Source organism: Rhagoletis zephyria, unplaced genomic scaffold (genome assembly GCF_001687245.7).
Source record: "Rhagoletis zephyria isolate East Lansing unplaced genomic scaffold, Rhagoletis_zephyria_1.1 Rzeph_scaffold_00504, whole genome shotgun sequence".
In the NCBI taxonomy this organism is placed as follows: domain Eukaryota; kingdom Metazoa; phylum Arthropoda; class Insecta; order Diptera; family Tephritidae; genus Rhagoletis; species Rhagoletis zephyria.
Genome location: NW_016157588.1, coordinates 24,859 through 44,324, shown reverse-complemented (window position 1 = coordinate 44,324; position 19,466 = coordinate 24,859). Strand labels below are relative to the sequence as shown.

Here is a 19,466-nt window from a genome sequence, read left to right as displayed (position 1 = left end):
TTAAGCGAAGCGCACATTGGCGCGTTGCGAATCCTTCTTATTTGGCGCTGTAACCGCCTAAGCGATGAGTTGATCACAAATTGATCCAGATTTCTATCAGGATCAAATCGATATTGAATTTGCTTAACTTTTCTTTATCCAGATATGTAATGCAAAATAAAAGAAATCTCGATCGGCGATCACTGAAACGCAGCTAGCAACTGTATACTCGAAAAAGCAATGTTGCCACTTTTTCTCTTTAAACCATGTTCGAATCGTGGAAATTTTGGAAGATCACAGGGTTGCTTTTAGCATTTAGATTCTTAATGCAAAAATGGAGTTGCATTTAGTTGCATTTAGGTGACGAATTTTGTACGGATAAATGTACATTTAGAGTAGCATTTAGAGCTAAATGCGTTAAATGTGCTTTAACGCGTAAGCAAAAACAGCCTATAAGTTTATGAAAAGGCATTCAGGAGAGGCAACACTGTAGTAAGCAACACTGAGAGCTCCAATAATCGACAAAATTCTGCGTATACGTTCTGCGTTCTTGACTAATTTCAGCTTAATAGCGTATTTTTCGCTTCGTTTCGAAGATTGCAGTCGATAACAATATCGGCAGTTTCACACCAATACAACACTTCGTTTGTTTAACAATCTCTCGTCAAGTTGCCGGCACTGAAATAAATAACTTTTGAAAGGCCTCAATTTCAAAATATTTGTCTGCGAATGAATTAATTTATGTATTTTTTACAAATTGTATCGATCAACAAATTTTATGTTGAAAATGCTGCAAGCTAATTCCAACAACAACACTCTGGAGGCACAAGGTAATATAGTAAAGCGCTTGGAAAAATTAAACAAATGGCAGGAAGAACAAAAACGTCTGTTGGATGAGCGCCAGAATATGCAACGAAAAATGCTCGGTTTGGAGCACCAGAACATGTACGAGAAAATGGGACTCCTCCTTTCCAGTGATGTTATTGAAAATAAAGGCGATGGTAGCGGTGATATATCCATGGATCCAACGAAAATATATGAAAATAAAGAAAATTTTGGGAAGGACAGAAAGATCGCAGAAATAGAAAATAGATTATTTCAAGGTAATAATACTGCTCTTGTGAAAATTTCAAACCAAATAAATCACGGTAACATCTACTGCAATGATGAGGTGCTTGAATATAATGATACGAAACCAAAGCGGCCTTTTCTTAAACGCGGGGAGGGTATTAAGCAGCGTTATAAAATTTCTCCGGAGTCACTGCGACTGAATAATTTACCACGCTATAAATACGCTACAACACATCCAAAAATTAAAAACTTGCATCGCCGCAGACTAGCTCCTAAAGCAAAGCCTTCAGTGGAAGATGCAATCGAAAAGCCGAAATCAGTCGAAACGCTTAAGGAATTAATTAAGCATGATGATAATGAAAAACAATTCGAACGAATGTTGACTCAATCAAGGCCTGGCTATAGCTCAACACCTGATACCAAATATTCAAAAACTGCCTTCTCGTCAATTTCTATTACTCTACCAAGTGTAAGATTGCCTCAAGGTGCAACCATTAATTCACACTCATGTGAAAAATATGATGAAAATTATAGGGAACAAGTTGAGCCCTTTGTCGCCATAACATGGTCAAAAGTACTCGACTCGCAACAAATAAATCCAATTCCAATAAAAGAAATTCGAGCTATTACCGCTAAAACAGAAAATGAGATGAACCCTAGTAAAAATAACAACATAGAAGATGATGAAAACTTAAGCATTTTTGAACTTCTAGAGCGACAAGCAGCTCAAGGAGCAATCGACATGAACTCTAGTTGTGTGAAAAAATTTATGGATCAGAAAGTTCATTCTGAGCAGAATGCGGAGGACGAAATTGAAATTCCTATAGGCAAGCGCTATACAAATGACAGTTTGCGACCTGCAGTTGAAGAAGTTCTGAGAGACGATTCAGATGATGATCATAGTTCTGAAGGAATTGAAGAGAAAAGTGTACGGTGTCAAACGCCTGGGATTTCTACTTACTTTAGTGATGAATCGAAAACTGATACAACATTAAACGTCGAAAAGACGGATTTACATGTTCGTTTTTCCGAGCAAAACACCACTTGTGAATATTATAATCGTGATGACATAATATCAAATAGCTCAATAATGTTGGAAGAGGAAACATCATCCAATAAGAATTCCGACTTATTTCATCAGTTCAAGGATGCACTCCTTAGCGCATTGCTAACTAAGGGTGATGGTGACGGCAACAATACTGAAAAGAAACTAGTGATGCAATCACCACCATCTGCGCTTACGCAAGAGCTGCAAGAAAAAAGTAATATAATCAAGTTAAGACTCGAAGAGCTGGAAAAGGAAATAGCCGTATTCAAAAACAACAATATGGAATTAATTCGCGCTAAGCAGGAGTATGAAATGGAACGTGCACATTTCAGTCAGGAACGTAATGAAGCGCTGGATCGATTAAAAGACGATAAAATTCAAATGGAAATGTATCTTCACGACGAACGTATGAAAATTGAAGAAGAAAGACGAAAATTTGAAAATCAAATCCGCGTGCAGAAACAAACATTGGCCAATAAAGAGCGGAAAGAAATTGCTCGTCTAAGAGGAGAAGTGGAAACCTTACAAATTCAGCTAAAGCAAAAGGATCAATTACATGCATCTGCGCAGGCGCGATTACGTGTGCAAATCCGAAACTTGGAACGTGATCAAAAGCAATTATATGACGATATTGAACGCTTGACAAAGGAAAATAAGCGTCTGCAAAATGAAAAACAGAAACTTGAGCGAGAAGGCAACAATAAAATGCTAATGGAAATAAACAGAAACATCGCTAAGTTAGCACCAAAATTGGTGAGTAAAAAAATTCAAAAGTTTCTTTTAAATCAAAAGCATTTTGGTAAACCTGATATAAGCATGTAAATGTAATGTTAACCCATTTGTCTATAGGCGGCAGCTAATTCGTGCAATACGAGCCCGGAATATCCCGATTTGAATACTAGCTCACATAGTAAAAACATGAAAACGACGAACTCGCCCAAAGACACTCCAAAATCAAACGGAAAAGTTCAACGGTTATTGAAGGCACCACCGAACACTCGTAATACCAGCAAAACAGATATAACGATCGATGACGGAAATTCATGTACTATGCATAAGACTGAAAAGCCCATTCGACAATTTGAATCCGAAGCTGAGCTTGCAGATGACGATGATGATGATATTATTTCCGAACTTCAAATGACACGTAATAGCAGAAGTGTAAAATCGTTTCAGGGTTCATCGCGTTCAAACACATCGAGAGAAACTGTCGTTTTAAAATTCGAAAGAAATAAGGATGAGGATGTGCAAAAGGATAAAGTGGAATCAATAGCTGGAAGTTTTGATAAGGGAAAGGGAATCGACAAATGCCGCACCGAAGCAAGTGAAAATTATCGACGAGAAATTATCAATCCAGATGGTAGCAAGGACATTTGGTACCCGAATGGTAATTTAAAAAAAATTTCTTCCGATGGAATGAACATAAGGATGTTATATTTCAATAAAGATATAAAAGAAACTAATGTCAATGAAGGCACAGTTAAATATTACTTTGCTGAAACAAATACCTGGCATACAACGTATTTGGATGGGTTAGAAATTATCGAATTTCCGAATGGTCAAACAGAGCATCGGTATAAAAATGGTGTAGTTGAAATTCATCTTCCAGACCATTCCGTAAAAATTATCAATCCCTCAGAAAAAGATAAATTAGAGGAGTGGCGTTTTGCTGATGGCACAAACCTGATACAAATGAGAAATGGCGATAAAGTTTTGATGTTACCCAACGGTCAAAGGGAGATACATACGAAACTCAATAAACGTAGGGAATACCCCGATGGCACTGTCAAGCTTGTTTACCCTGATGGAAGCCAAGAGACGCGGTACTCTAATGGACGAATACGATTGAAAGATAAAGACGGAAACCTTGTGATGGATACCGAGAGGACATAAAATAAATATGTGGTGTGGGAAGTTATATCAGCTCTGTGTTACTTGTAAATTTAGTACATACTGTAAACTAACTTAAAAAAAATTACTCGTGTTTGTACAAACAAAAACATTTTTATTAAGACATCCTTTAGAAAATAAACATATGATAAAAATTATTTTAAACAAATTAGTCAAACTTTCCATTAGAAATAGGATCGTCTTCTTCCTCTGGCGGATCAAAATCTCGTATTTTCACATCGGCGTCCTCTCCATATTGTATGACATTGTCTATTTGAAGAAGTAAATCCTGTATACTTTCCTCATCGTCAATGTTCAAGGGAACAAATCGAACTAGACTGAAAATAGTGAAAATATAATAAATAAATAAATAAATAAATAATAAATAAATAAATATGAAATATGCTCGGTACTTTTTTAACATTTTGTTTGTGTTTGAATGACCCTATTATGATAGTTGTTTTTTACAAATATACAGTTACTCCCAAAATGAGCGTACGCCGCTTTTTTGTTTCTTCGCAATGTTTTACATGCTAAAATTTTTTTGTTAATTTTGTTTTAAGATATATTTGATATACAAGGGGGGCTACCATGAACGAAAGACACAAGATCACGTAAGAACAAGAGAGTGAAAAAAGTCGATTTTTTTTAGCGGGTTCTACGCCATCTTGTTTCACTGGAAAACGAGCGAAAAGTAAACAAAGCAAAGAAAACAACGAAAACCAAAATTAGCCAAAATTATTGTCAGCCACTTTAAGCGCACAATTTAGGTAAAATGATGCAATAAAATGCTTGAAAATGTGTTGTCATGTTGAATTAACTCTTCTTTACTTAAATAAAAGTGTAAGTGTAAAATAGTGGTGCTTGTGATGTAAACAAACGCTCAGCTGACGAACCCGCTTTCGCAAACTTTTTTCTCAAAACCAGTTACAAATACAACGTCGCGTTCTTACGTGATCTTGTATTTTTGGTTCATGGGGCGCTACTGTGTAATGCGATGCGAAAGAGAAATGCGATGCGATAGGCAAAAACATCGGTAAGTCCCCTTTCAGACACGTCAAGTCTTGGAAGCAATTATTTTCGCATTCTCTTTTGTGTTTTCTATTTGCTTCCACACGCTTATTCCTGTGGAACTGTCAAACTACAATTTTACGCTCTCAAATGAGAGTAAAAGGAGAACAGATGCAGAAGTGCATAGGAACGCAAAAAGCACTATTTCCTGTAAAAACGTCAGACCGTTTGTTTACATGTCATTGGTACTACACTGATTTGGCTGAAATATCACTAAATAATTATTAAAATCTATACATATTCAAATATTTCGTTGTTTACTTCCATTTTTTAACAAATATAAGGTTCTTTGCTTTCACCGCTTTCTGTTTTTGTTTGCACATGTAAATCAGCTGATCGTTTGACACTTTTCATGAACTTACAGGAAAAAAAACTCCGGACTAAATCCTGTAACTTCTGACTAGGAACAGTTGCTCAGTTACTCTCTCAAATGTGTTCCCACTTACAGGTTTTATGTCAATAGGAACGACTTCCTGTAAGTTCTGACTAAATCCTGTAAACCGGACTGCTATTGGAACAGACTATCTAGAGGGGAAATAGAGAAAAAATAAAAGTCACCTGGAACGCGAAACCCAACTTTTCCTGTAACTACATCCATTTTTTTTTAATGTTAAGTGCCATGGAGACGATCAAATATCTTTATCAACCGTCTCGCGTTTTGCTTGACAAAAAACAAGCGCATTTGCTTTCTGATCGTCGTGGTGAGCAAGTGCGCCTTGGTCGGAATGGCGAATAGCATTTTTCCCGAAGGGCTGGTGGAGTTTTGACATATGTGTACTGAGGCGAATTAGAGCAGCTGTTCTATCAACACCACTAAGGCGAATTTATACAAGGTAGTGGCGAATTTAGATTTTCGCCGCGGTACTTACTAATGTCAAAATGATGTTTGTTGTAAACAAGGCGAATTCATATTACAACAAACACATCATTTTGACATTAAGAAGTACCGCGGCGAAAATCTAAATTCGCAAGTAACATCACCTTGTATAAAATCGCCTTAAACGCTACCAAGGCGAATTTATACAAGGTGGTGTTGATGGCGAATTTAGATTTTCGCCGCGGTACTTACTAATGTCAAAATGATGTTTGTTGTAAACAAGGCGAATTCATATTACAACAAACACATCATTTTGACATTCGGTAGTACCGCGGCGAAAATTTAATTCACCATCAACACCACCTTGTATAAATTCGCCTTGAACACTACCTTGTATAAATTCGCCTTGCTTCACGATTTGCAGGCAAGGCGAATTTATACAACAACAACCACATGTATTTTGTATAGAGGGTGTTATGTCAAATCTCGATTCGCCCCAAAGTTTGCATGTATTTATCCAGTAACTTGCCAGCAACTCTCCAGTAACTAAATTTCTAAGAATTCGCTCTCAGATAAAAAGTTTACAAAAAAGTACGTGAACGCTTTTCCATTAATAATTTGCAAGTTTCATGAACAGCTGATAAATTGGTTGTTTATTCGCAGCATATTCCTAATAAATCAATATATTTTAAATTTAAATATGTTTATTTTGTGAATTTCCACAATGATGTGCCCCAAACAGTTTCCTTATTAGTTCAAATTTCATCCAGCAACATGCGATCAGCTGTTTTTCGTACTCGCAAATCTTACAAGTAAAAATTTATCCAGTAAAATCCAGTAAAAACTTGCAACTTCAGCTTTCATTTTTCGCTCTCTCAATTTCCCCTACTTTGCAAGTTTTTGCGTACGAATACGCCAAAACATGAAAATTCGTAAAAACTTTTACTGGAAATGAGTAAAAAAAAACGCAACTATTACAGGATTTGCAGGAACAGCTGTTTCCTGCTTTAATAAACCTTATGGAAGGTGGGGTCACCTGGAACGGCTTCCTGTAAAAACCTGCAAATCGTGAAGCATCTGGAATGCAACTAATAAAACGTCAATCTGGCAGCACATACATTGCAGCCAACATAAGAACAGGAATTGGTGCAGCCATTTTTTGGTGCGAAAAATTATGGCATTTTTCGACAGAACGCACTGTAAAACCGAAATCACTCTGCTTTTTAATCTGTGGGAGATTTCTTTTGCAAAATCGAGAATACAAAATATCAACAAGCAGTGATTCAAGAACGATTCAAATATGCCACAAATGGATATATCACAAGTCCAAATGGTGCGCTCTGCAAAAGATGTTGACATGCTATGTGTCGACAATTTTCTCTATCATTTTGTCGATCGTGGCAAAAAACAAAAATGCCGGTGGGTTTGCAATAAGTTGAAAAGCAAATACCAACCGTGTCGATCGCGTATAGCTACTGTTATTGTAGATGGTGACGATAGCCAGCATAAGATAGTACGAGTAACAAATGAGCATACGCATGAACGTTGCACTGAAAAGGAAATATCTAAGGTGGTTGAACGAAAGCTCCGAGCAAACTTGGCCGGAAAACCGTGCACGCTGAGAAACAAACGAAAATCAAATGCTTCAGCGGAAGAACATGAAGATGAATCTAACTCAAATATTCAATATGACGAAGATATGGAATCAGATGAGTGGCCAGCTGATGATGATGACTTCTTTCCTAAGCAAGCTAAAATTAGTAAAAAGCAAACTGTTGCAAATTCCGATGATAGACAGTCAACCTCTGGTTCAGCGAAACACTTTTTCAATTTCGAGGTATAGTATATGTATTGACAATTTAACCACTTTTCTAGAATATTTCGAAAAACGTAGCTAGCAATAATAAAAAAGGTACATATCGCACGTTTAATAATATAGAGATGTAACTAAAAATTTACGTTTTTGAGATTTCATTATCCAATTAATAAGCCATATAATAATTACTAAACATGCGATATGTATATTTCGAAATTCGAGTGGACATATCTCAATATTATAGATTAAATAGACGTAATTCGATTAATATTCCAAGAAAGCCGCATATCAACTACTATTTTAAAAGAGATACGACGAGGGGATGAATCGAATTCCGTATATTTTTGTAGACTTGTATATTTTTGTCGAGTTTTGTCTTCCGAGATAAGTCTTTTTGAATTCTAAGCCCTAACAGGCTTTATTTTCGAAGTGGGTTATTTTAATTTTTTTACAATCAATTAAATTTATGTACAGGGAATTTTTAGCATAATTTTATTTTTCGCAATTGTTTTTATAAAAATATGGTATAAAACAAAAACCCATAAAAATCAGAATCAAAAAGGGGACAAGGGATGACGGAATTTTATTCGAAAACACATCATTTACTTTAGAACGGATTTCTATTTTAAATTAAAACGTCGCTTCTACAAATGTCCGAATTCGTCCTTTATGTCCTCATGCATTGATATCGATGAAATACTTCTGCTTGTATGGCTATAACTTACCTATTAATGTATATATAATTTCTTATTATCAACTCATTAGAAACAAAAATTATACATGCTTAAAACTGCTCTTGGACGCCAAATGATATGCGTGGAAGGATTTCTTTACCGTTTAGAATCCAAATCTATAACTTCGAGCACTCATCGATGGGAGTGCATAAAACAAGATCCTCCATGTAAAACTCGTATTCTCACTGAGTGTATTTCAAATAACACTCATCGCTTAAAAGGCCATCAGCTGGTATCACACAAACACGACGCTTATACTCCAATGAAACTAACGAAATTGCTTCTTAAAAATAATATAACCGTACTAAATCAAAAAGGGGAAGCAGATAAGAATTTTCATTCAATCGAAATAGTGGATTTATCAGAAAACGAAGCTTGTGCTACACCTTCAAATAAACCTCCGAAAAAACGCATAATGGATAGTCTCAATGCCAAAACTATAAACCAGCGCAAACGATTACGAACAAAAGCAAAACCTGTGACCTATACCTATTCAGCAGATCCCCTTGCAGCTTTGTCTACTAGTACAAAAACTGATTCGTACAAAGCGAAATTCACCTTTTTGCCATCAGCAAAGGGAAATAAAGTTCTCTGTCTTGACAATTATATTTATCATTTGGATACGAGAAGTCCCCGTAATGGACGCGCATACTGGACATGTCTCTTACGCCGCGACAAGTTTTACAAGTGTAATGCGCGTGTCACTACGGAAATGACCCATAAGGGTCCTATAATAATACGGGTCGCTGGAACACATTTGCATTCGGATCATTCTGAAGATATTAAGCGCCGCTTATGTAGAAGTGTTGTGGTACAAAACGCTGAGAAAGCAGGCCTTAAAAAGGAAAATATATTCGATGAAAGTGGAAATGAATTGAATCAGGAGTTCAGAGAGATTGTGGAAAAATCAAAGGAAACCATTGAACGTAGTTTAAGTAAACTAACAAAAGACGAAGAAGAACAAGGGACATCAAAGAAGTAAGTCTTTCTGAACTCAGTCACACTTTTTGTTTCTAACTAGACAATTATTTTTAGTATTACTTCAAAAAGCATGCCTTTTAATGAAAATACGTCTTCGAGCCTCTCCAGTGCTTTAGACTCTGATGATGATCACCTAGATGACACATCTACTCTGCCCACAAAGTTAGAAGAAATGTGTAAGGACACTAAAACACACACTTCTTTCAAAACCGAAGTAATCTACAATTCTACGTACGACGATTTGGCAGATGCAGGAGATGAAATGGAAGTAGAATATTTAGATCTAAATACGTATACGAATGATGAAGATCATTTGGATGTAAGTGCATGCGCGAATGATGATTTCTTAGATTTGTCTAAGGAACGTCAGAAAGCTATATTAAAGTCAAGCTTAACTAACGACAGTGAAATGAATGTGAACAATGTATCAACATTGCGCTCAGCCAAGGGCGGTGAATTATTATGCGTCGATGGTTATATTTACCATTTAAGGAGTTCACAAAATAATCGCACTTACTGGTCTTGTATAAAATGCAAAGATCCAGAGCTCAACTGCAAGAGTCGAGTATCCACAATCAGTGTGGATGACGAAATACGCGTCTTTAGAACCACCAACCATCATACGCATCCTGTCATTGAAGCAGATATTAAGCGGCGTCTATATAATGAAATTAAAAATGATAAAATCGAGTCGCAACAAACATTTGCGGGATCATTCGATGCTATAAATGTGAAGTACACAAAAATCCTAGGCAAAGATCCAAACGTTAAAAAGGCTTTAGACAATTTCGATGCAGAAATTGATGATGCGATAGGGTAAGTAAAATATGATGCTCTCTAGATATTTAGCAAAAATTTCAATTTTTACAGCCAATTTCACGAAAGCAAACAGAATGAAAAATGATTTTAATTTTTTTTTTTTTAATTTTATATGGAAATTGGCAGAAAATAAAAAAATCATTTTCCATTTAAATTGCTGGTGAAACCGGCTGTTAGGAAGGGCCCACAGCGGTATGTGGGTTATGGTCGAAAACAAAAAGTGTTAGGTCTTTCGATACTTTTACAAAGGCATATATCGTTTCCGTAATATAGAAACGCCCTATCTGATATTTTTGTTCCTTCAAATAAATTTTGAAAAAGTAGCAAAAAGCAAAGTTGCGAATTTCGCCGAAGTGCTGATTGTTATTAATAGGCAAGACAAAAATATGCACAAAAAGCTTAATTATAATATGGTCATTAAATCACTCCGAAATTTTAAAAATATGCTTGATATATGCCCCAAAAAATTGGTATGCAAATGAAACTTTATAGAGATCCATAAATCTATTTTATTTTTTATGAATAAGGCCATATATGTATACGAAATTTTTTTCGATTATCGCATACATACATACAGGTATGTATTGAAAATATTGCAAATGAGCGTTCTAAGTCCCTAGACTTTGTTTAACAGAATTTAGAAGATGACAATTCTCCAGGTGAAAATGTGCTACATTTTATTGAAGTATTGCTTCACACAAAATATATTTGTTGCTGATATTGCGAAGTTACAATAGATGCAGAATAAAACACGCTGCTCAGGTCGTCGAAAAGTTTTTATTGAATTTTTCAACCACCAAAACCGGTTTAGCGCGAAACTTGACTATTGGAAAACGACAGTCGAAAATTTTTTGAGAATATTAAAATTGTTTAATAGAAAATAACGAGACTTTTCATTGTTTGTCAGCCTTTTCTTTTTGTGAATTAAACAAACGTCGTCAGCAACACGGGATATCTCCATAAAAATATAGTCAGATGAATTTATGCGCAAATTAGGTAACTTATTACCAAAAAAATTATTTTTATGCTTTTTCGCCAAAATATGCATTTTGTGTCATAATATGCATTTGCATATTTTTGTCTTCCCTAGTTATTAATAATAATAGGGTGCATTCCAAAACGTCAAAATACGTCATTCGCTTTTATTTCTAAACCGCAATAGAAGAAAAAGTCTAACTAGCGCAGCCTAGTTTAAAACTAGCAACCTAATCGTCGTTGCGCACTTTTGGTATTAAAATCTGCTGAGGTTTAAAAATACACAAAAGACTAGGGCCGAATATTTTATTTGACGCTGTAATATTTGTTTTCAATTTCCATTAGATAATTGTGATCTTTTTGACAGATTTTGTATAAATCTGGATTCGAAATGAAAGTGAGTTAGGACCTTTCTATATTAAATTAACGATATGTATGTACGTATGTATATTCGAAGCCTTTTCTGAATTCATCGGCGATTCGATTCTCGCGTATTACAAAATTGCACATTTTACAATGGATTTAGCAATTTATTGCTTATACTGCATAGGTACATCGATCGAAAAAGGTATACCCCTCTTTTATTTTGAAATCAAAAAATATTTAGAGGTCGCTGAAAGCGCTAAAAGTTTTCCACGTATTTCGTAGAAATGGTATAGAATTTTTGAAAATCTATATATTTCGATCGGAAAATTCTGGTTCTCCTCAGGAGACTTTCAATAAGATCTTTGCGCATTTTCATTTGAACACTCATTACTTGGCTCATTAGATATGACTAAATGGAACCACCTTTTGTTTTAAGCTGAATAACGGTAAATTTAAAATATCTTGAAAACTTATGCATAGATTAAAAAATTAACTCGATTTTTGGAATTAGCGGGCGCTTCTACATACAAATTAGAGATAGTGCCGTCTGGAAAACCGAAACCATATTAAAATTTGTGATCCAGTGTTATTGTCACTATGAAATTTGTTAAATAAGCAATTGGGTATTTTTATCGGGGATCTCCTGCAGAGAAACAGAGTTTTCCAATCGAAAAATATTGATTTTTTATACCATTGCTGCGAAAAGTTGTTTTTTTTTTTCATATAATATATATATAGAAAACTTTGAGCGCTTTGAGCTACCTCTAAATAATTTTTGATTTCAAAATAGAAAATAGGGGTATATATTTTTGGTATAGAACAATCCTAGCGGGTAAGGGCATTAAAATTCCGACTTTAGTTTTTTTTTGGACCACCCTAGTGTACATACATACATTCATATGTATCTACATATGTATGTATGTACATACACATATATCTGAGTGTACATCTGCATTATATACATACATAGCTATGTACATGTAATTACTTGTACTATTCTAACGCCCACATTCTTCACTATTATTTATTTTTACAATGTTTTCACACATTTCTTGATGACCTGTCAAAAAAGGTTTTGAAGCAATTATTAAAATGAATTGCAACTTTAAGAGTGTAAGCTGTGATATATACAATCGCGAACATGAAAATAGCAGAACCACCATTTTTTCTTTAGAACTTAAAGATCATTACTTTTAAAAACTTTTTAGTACTACATATATTTAATGCTAAAAAATATTAGTTTTGTTCGATAACAAAATTAGCCACCAATCCAAATCAAGTGCGTAAGTGAAAATCCTCTCCAAAATTTTACGAATCCATAGTTGAGATCCTTTAGGAAATTTAATATATCTGCTAGGGGCATTATTCTCGACCTGACATTTGTTACAATTGAATACTTTTGGATAGAAAAAAAAAACCTTTTTAACATATAAACGAATTATCTCGGAATGAATAATTATTTTTCTCAAAATTAATCGTGATAACACATCATGACACACGTTCAAAAATAAGAGTATCTCAATCTCCTCCAAACACCCTTGTTCAAAAAAATAAATAAATAATTACAACAAATGTACCTTTATTTATACAGCAATCATAGATTGCACTCTTTGAAATAACAAAACTGAAGATTAATCGTAAATTTATTAAAAATTAACTCAACAAACCTTGTGCTTATTTTTATTTATCTACTTTACTTTCTTTTTCATTGCATACTTTAATTAATTACGAAATTATTAACGTATCGCCATTTGTGCTACTTTGCAAGTTTTTCGGGTATGAGAATGCAAAAACGATGATAGTGTGCTACTATTTAGGATAATTTTTAATACGAGAGTGCTCCTTATTTTAGTGAATGATGTAAACACTATTCGGAGTTGAACTCTATTACAAGCGCCACTGCTATTCTAATGTTCGCAGCTGTACATATGTACTGATTATAATCAAATGCATATTTGTCTTACAAATGCAGTAACCGTGTACTTAGATTAATCAACGTACGTACCATGTACATACATATGTACATATATTAATGAATATTGCTTTCATTTTGAATTTCGGTTTTAATACCGCAGTTGGGTGTGCATGCGGTTAGCCTATTGGCTGCTAGTCCGAAGATCGTACTTTTGAATTTTACTTCAAGCATGAAACACCCACACACATTCTTATTTATAACTAGCGAATACCCGGCGTGCTTCACTTTAACCAATTCAATTTAATACAATATTTCAAACAGGTGGTAACCCACAAAAATTGTTTTTTTTTCTTTCTATATTTTAAGTTAGTCCTCTAGTAATACATCGGTGAATTAGTTTTCAAGTGTTGCGCGTACAAACATACATATAGACAGACTGACAACAATTCTAAAAATTGTTGATTTGGCTTAAGTTGCTCTAATAAAAACCCACATATTTATTTTTCTTTGATATCTATAATGTACAAGCATCGTCCTGTTACAATTTTATTATATGTATAGATAAAAAAAATGGTATTCTAATACATAGGCCATAAGTAAGATTATACGAAACTTGCACTTTAATGCAATATAAAACTGTGTGCCAAAATATGAATGTATACGAGGGTAGAAGCTCGGCCTAAATATATTACAGGTTATGAGGCGTCCTATTATTTTTATTACTATTTATTCACTGCAACGAGGTTAAAAGCTCACCAAAGCTTTAATTTTAACTGATTGAAGTAGCCAAATTGTACAACCCGTAATAATTTCAGTTCACCAATGTTGAGCGTTGGTAGTTGGCTACTGGCATCGCTCATAACCAGTTATAAATTTGTGGTGCTTTGAAACTATTTATAGTAGTTGAATTTTCAGTTTGAAAGGTATGTAAATAATTAGCTTTTTCTAATAAGAGGCTCGAATACTCTACAAATAAGCAAGTTTACGTTTTGTTACGGTTACTATTTTTTCGTCACTTTATAAATACATACACACATACCAAGGCATATATGTACATACCACGTACAAGAATAAAAAAAAAAAAAACAGAAACGCATTTTTCTGTAACCAAACAAGTGTAACATGTTTAAAAATATCCAAGACAGGACAGTTAGCACTGGTTTTAGACAGTGTCGGAAAAATGTTCATCTGATTAATGATTAAAAACTAATGGTTAAAAAGTTAATTGCAATCAATTATTAAGGCTATTATTAAGGCATATCATCAATACGATTAATGGCTAATTATCTTAATCGTAAGCATCGATGGTGTGATTACGATTAAAAATTATTTTACTTATCATTATTCGTTAATCCCAATATAAAAAAAGTGATTTACTACGCTTGACCGAAAGAAAACCTGTTACTAAGGCTGCCACTAAATCTGACAAGCGTTGCGGAAATCTCCGAAAAAACAACTATATCATGACTTCGATTATTTTAAATTATATTTTCATTTATTTTGGCAATATTATTTTTAATTTTATGTACATTCATTTTATTAAGTTGGCTACGCTATAGTAAACAAACTCAAATATCAGGGATTCACGTTGTCATAAAACAGCCAATTTATTACTTTTGTAATAGAATTTTGTAATAAAGCCAGCTTTTGGTAGAGCATAAATAGTACTAAACTGAATATGATACACACGAAAATAAAATGGGCTTTAACATTTTAGTATCACTCTTAATTAAAGCTGGCTCTAACTGCGGACTATGATTATATGCTCCATAATTTTTAATCATGATTGCGATTACTTGTTTAATTAATTACTTGGCTAATAAAAATTAATTTAGTCATAATTAACTCTAATCCGATCAGCTTTAGTCAAATTCATTAAAAAATTAATCGATTAATGCCAACAATGGTTTTAGAAAAATCAGTTACTATGTAATTGGAAATGTAGCAGACTTTCTGAAGGTTGAGCAAATGTATCGCAAACGATCTTCAAAGGTTACACAAAATTACATGCTAGTCGGAAAATGCGAAAAACTATTTCTTATTCGACATTTTAAGTTGTGTCTTTTGAAGATCATGTGCGATATCAAAGAAATGCACAATACGAAAACTTAAATGGTTTTACACTGGAGAGCATACATTATGCTAGAACAACAACAGTTGTGTTCCGGATGCTTCACGATTTGCAGGTGACCACCTTCCATAAGGTTTATTAATGGAAAAAAGAGCTTTTCCTGCAAATCCTGTAAAAACTGTAAATCGTGAAGCATCTGGAACGCAACTAATGCAAATAGAATCTCACTTTCAATTCTTTTATACTTTTACAAATTTAGAATGACTATGAAACTGTATGCTGTCTCCGATGGACCACCATCGCTAGCCGTCCGTATGGTTCTCCAGGCTCTCAATATACCTTATGAGTTGGTAAACGTTGATTTCATCGCAGGCGAACATATGACCGATGAATATGCGAAGGTAATATAATTGGGTATATGTATATGTATGTACATACATATCTGTGGGCATTTGACAAAACAACTTCTCTCGAGATAAGACAATTTTCCAAAATTTCTATCATATACATGAATTTTCAATGCTCGTATTTCTGTCTTACCGCCATATTAATATGACCTTTAAAATAAAAGTTAAAGCAGTATTATAGTGAACTTTTTTATTTTTTCGAAATTGCATTTGACAAAAGATTTTCTTTCAAATATGAACTTGTCTCTGTGCAATTTCTGCGATTTGCATTTGACACCACAACCTCTTTCGATTGAAGTTGTTTTGCCCAAATGCATATTGTAAAAGAAATGCCTTCTCAAATAAACTTGTATTGACCCAAGAAACATAAAAAAAAACATTTACTATTTTACTCCAAACTCAATTTGACAAAACAACTTGTAAGGGATAAGACATGGTAAAATGGGGATACGATTAGAAAAAACGTCTTATTTATATACACTGCCGGAACAAAGTATTGGCACAGCAAATTTAAATATTGTTTTTATGTGTTTCTTTCAGATGAATCCACAAAAAGAAATTCCGGTGCTTGATGATGATGGTTTTTATTTATCGGAGAGCATTGCCATTATGCAGTATCTATGCGATAAGTACGCAACGAATAGTAACCTTTATCCGAGGGATGCCAACAAACGTGCTATAGTAAATCAACGGCTGTGTTTTAATATGGGTTTCTATTATTCAGCCATATCAGCTCATAGCATGGCACCAATATTCTTTGATTACCAACGTACCGATATGACTTTGAAGAAGGTTAACAATGCTTTGAATGTATTTGAAACGTACTTGCGTGATGGCGGCAAAAAATATGCTGCCGCAGATTTTCTAACTATTGCCGATTTCGGGTTGGTGTCAGCCACTTTATGCTTAGAGGCAATAGGGTTTGATATATCATCTTATCCATTGGTGCAAAAGTGGTATGAAACATTTAAACAGGAAAATCCAGAATTATGGGAAATCGGAAAAGGTGGAATGTTGGAAATCTCTGAATTCGAAAACAATCCACCTGACCTTTCTCACATGAAACATCCATTTCATCCAACTCGAAAATCGAAGGTATAAGCTTAAAGTAAATGCATTGCAAAGCAGAGGTTTTAAGTGTTTTTGATCCCAAGTAAATTTAATGCTTTGTTCTAATTATTAAGATGTATTGATATCAAATATATATATGTATGTATGAAAACTACGTTTGAATATTTCTTTGGTTTGATATGATTCGCAAAACATTTTGATTTCGTGGTTAACACAGAGTGCCAGTTGCATTTAGTTTTCGGCATTAAACATCCTATATTAAATATACACATATTTTACCATTCCGGAGGGCCTGGGTTCGAGCCCAGTTTCCGACCAACATAAAAAAAGGTTTTCTAATAGCGGTCGCCCCTCGGCAGACAATGGCAAACCTCCGAGTGTATTCAGCCATGAAAAAGAGCTTCTCATAAAAATACAATCGCCGTTCGGAGTGTAGGTTGTTGTTGTAGCGCCCACAACAACCCCGCCCAGATCGGCTAGTGTCTCAGTTGTTGTCGTCAAGGTCAGCCAACGGGAGGCCTAAGAAGCGTGCAGCCTCTATGCGGTCTGTCCATAGGGACAAAGGCGTCAGTCGAATCGGGTTTTGTGGGCATGCGAAGAGATGTTTCGAGTCGTGGGGTGTCTCTCCGCATGCCGGACGCTCATTGGGCTCATCCGCATCTAGTCTGCTCAGGCGTGAGTTCAGCCAGAGCGAAGTTGTGCTATTGTGGTCCGAGTCTCTAGAGGCAGACGAAGCTCCGTCTTATCCACGTCAGGTGGTTGTGTGCTCAGAATGGTACAGGCGCTCATCATTGGCAATCAAAAGCAAAATACAAATTTTTACTGCACAATTGCCGCAGCGTTTCAGAAGGCTTTGCAGTTGAGCATCAGCAACATGACATCTAGAAAGCAACAAGGCAGCAATATGCGGTAATTATTACGTGGCTCGAATACACCCTTTTTTCCCGCCGACAAAACCTAAACGGTTATTAAAAGAATCTATAGCAGCAGAAGTGACAAATCGGGGTTTAAGGCATAAACCATTTGCCATTTGGTCATATGTGCTGCGATATGCAAGCGCAAATTAAGCATAATAAAGTTAATAAGAATTTCTTCAATTATGTACTTGTACTTGCTCGGCGGCCGCTGTGGTGTAGGGGCTAGCAGTGCGCGCTACCACCACGCTGGGCCTGGGTTCAAGCCCGGTTCAATAGTGTACGACCCTTGGCAGACAATGGCAAACGTCCGAGTGTATTTCTGCCATGAAAAACAGCTTTTCATAAAAAATACAAACGCCGTTCGGAGTGCGCGTAAAACTGTAGGTCCCTACCCCGTGTGTGCGCAGTTTGAAACTATTCTGAGTGTAAATAAGTCACTCCAAAGTTATCAAAGGTTTTCGCGTATTTAATATAGGCACATGGGCTAAAAGCTCCCTTGCTCGATTGCGACAACCACAATAAATTCTATTGTAATGCACTATCACATCACTAACAATAAAATATGTATATATAGTTCCATCAATTACCTGAAGTCTTCAATTAAATTCCCAATCGCTTCAGAAAGCTTCCGATGCGTTCGTCCCCATGCCGATTCGTGTGTGACGTCGCCCAATAACGCTCTCGGATCTGGGTCCAAATAGTTGTCCAGTTGTTTTCGTGCGGTTTTACTAAGCAAATCCATTTTACTCAATACATTGACATGTGGCATTTCCAAATTAGCCATGACACTTAGAGCAGCCATTGTGCCAGAGAGAAATTTCGCGCCATCAACCATAAACTGAGAATCCACTAGAAAAACTGTACAAATGCGGAAATTCCAAGACTCCAACAAATTTACTAATTGTTTTCCCATTGATAAATGTGTGAAAAGTTCTATTTGTCCAGGCATGTCAAAGAGTATGTAGTCGTCATCAGGTTCTCCTCCAATTTCATCAGTGTCAGATTCCTCTCCACCACAAAGCTGCGATTTCAACCAATCTTGATTTTCTATTAAATATTCCAAGCAGAATACTAGACCGCCATTTGGACCATAGTGGAGTTCTTCATCTTCCATTGCATCGTCAAGTTGAATCAAATCACGGATATCCACCAAAGGCTGATAGTCAAAATGTTCGGCAGCGGGATCCAAGTTGACCACTTCAATGACTCGCTTTGAATCTTGGGCATGACGCTGCATATATGCGCAATATGTAGACTGTTTATAAGATGAAAATAACTCTTATTAATGTACATTCGTTCTATTTTTTTATAATTAACTTACTTTACCACTACCGGCAGGGCCAATCACAACTTGAGCGTATCGCATTTTGTTGCCAAAATAAGGAATGGCAAAGTCAGCTCCGACTTTGATCAAAAATCGACTTTTTGCTGATAAACTTGACTTTTCGGAATCGAGTTCAGTCGGTTCTCAATCGATGACTTCTTGACTTTTGTCTAAGTCCCCTTTCAGACACGGCA

General features: G+C 35.3%; 3 protein-coding genes across 5 annotated transcripts; 2 read left to right on the top strand and 1 right to left on the bottom strand.

Moving 5' to 3' along the window:
- The first annotated feature begins 693 nt into the window (after positions 1-693).
- On the top strand, positions 694-4,025 carry Sas-4 (spindle assembly abnormal 4). The gene is made up of 2 exons (XM_017612139.1): positions 694-2,851; positions 2,948-4,025. The coding sequence occupies exons 1-2, from the start codon at positions 758-760 to the stop codon at positions 3,989-3,991; spliced, it is 3,138 nt and encodes a 1,045-aa protein (XP_017467628.1). The 5' UTR covers positions 694-757; the 3' UTR covers positions 3,992-4,025.
- Positions 4,026-4,077: 52 nt separating this feature from the next.
- LOC108360009 (GPN-loop GTPase 3) lies at positions 4,078-19,466 on the bottom strand. 2 transcript variants are annotated; one of them, XM_017612145.1, is made up of 3 exons: positions 19,270-19,466; positions 18,536-19,203; positions 4,078-4,326 (listed from the first exon to the last, which is right to left on the bottom strand). In XM_017612145.1, exons 1-3 carry the CDS (start codon positions 19,312-19,314, stop codon positions 4,158-4,160), a joined length of 882 nt encoding a protein of 293 aa, XP_017467634.1. In that variant the 5' UTR covers positions 19,315-19,466; the 3' UTR covers positions 4,078-4,157. The 2 variants fall into 2 exon arrangements, with proteins under 2 accessions (XP_017467634.1, XP_017467635.1); XM_017612146.1 differs by having other exon boundaries at positions 4,089-4,321.
- gfzf (GST-containing FLYWCH zinc-finger protein) lies at positions 6,938-17,186 on the top strand. Of its 2 annotated transcripts, XM_017612140.1 has the most exons (5): positions 6,938-7,713; positions 8,458-9,404; positions 9,462-10,223; positions 15,813-15,954; positions 16,501-17,186. In XM_017612140.1, exons 1-5 carry the CDS (start codon positions 7,177-7,179, stop codon positions 17,059-17,061), a joined length of 2,949 nt encoding a protein of 982 aa, XP_017467629.1. In that variant the 5' UTR covers positions 6,938-7,176; the 3' UTR covers positions 17,062-17,186. The 2 variants fall into 2 exon arrangements, with proteins under 2 accessions (XP_017467629.1, XP_017467631.1); XM_017612142.1 differs by lacking the exons at positions 6,938-7,713; positions 8,458-9,404; positions 9,462-10,223 and adding an exon at positions 14,051-14,405.

Coding starts and splice junctions, on each gene's coding strand:
- gfzf (XM_017612140.1), top strand. CDS start 7,177: ATGCCACAAATGGATATATCACAAGTCCAAATGGTGCGCTCTGCAAAA. Junction 9,405..9,461: donor GAACAAGGGACATCAAAGAA/GTAAGTCTTTCT, acceptor AATTATTTTTAG/TATTACTTCAAAAAGCATGC. Junction 10,224..15,812: donor GAAATTGATGATGCGATAGG/GTAAGTAAAATA, acceptor TTACAAATTTAG/AATGACTATGAAACTGTATG.
- Sas-4 (XM_017612139.1), top strand. CDS start 758: ATGTTGAAAATGCTGCAAGCTAATTCCAACAACAACACTCTGGAGGCA. Junction 2,852..2,947: donor CTAAGTTAGCACCAAAATTG/GTGAGTAAAAAA, acceptor ATTTGTCTATAG/GCGGCAGCTAATTCGTGCAA.
- LOC108360009 (XM_017612145.1), bottom strand. CDS start 19,314: ATGCGATACGCTCAAGTTGTGATTGGCCCTGCCGGTAGTGGTAAA. Junction 19,204..19,269: donor GCCCTGCCGGTAGTGGTAAA/GTAAGTTAATTA, acceptor TCTTATAAACAG/TCTACATATTGCGCATATAT. Junction 4,327..18,535: donor AATTTAATTGAAGACTTCAG/GTAATTGATGGA, acceptor CACTATTTTCAG/TCTAGTTCGATTTGTTCCCT.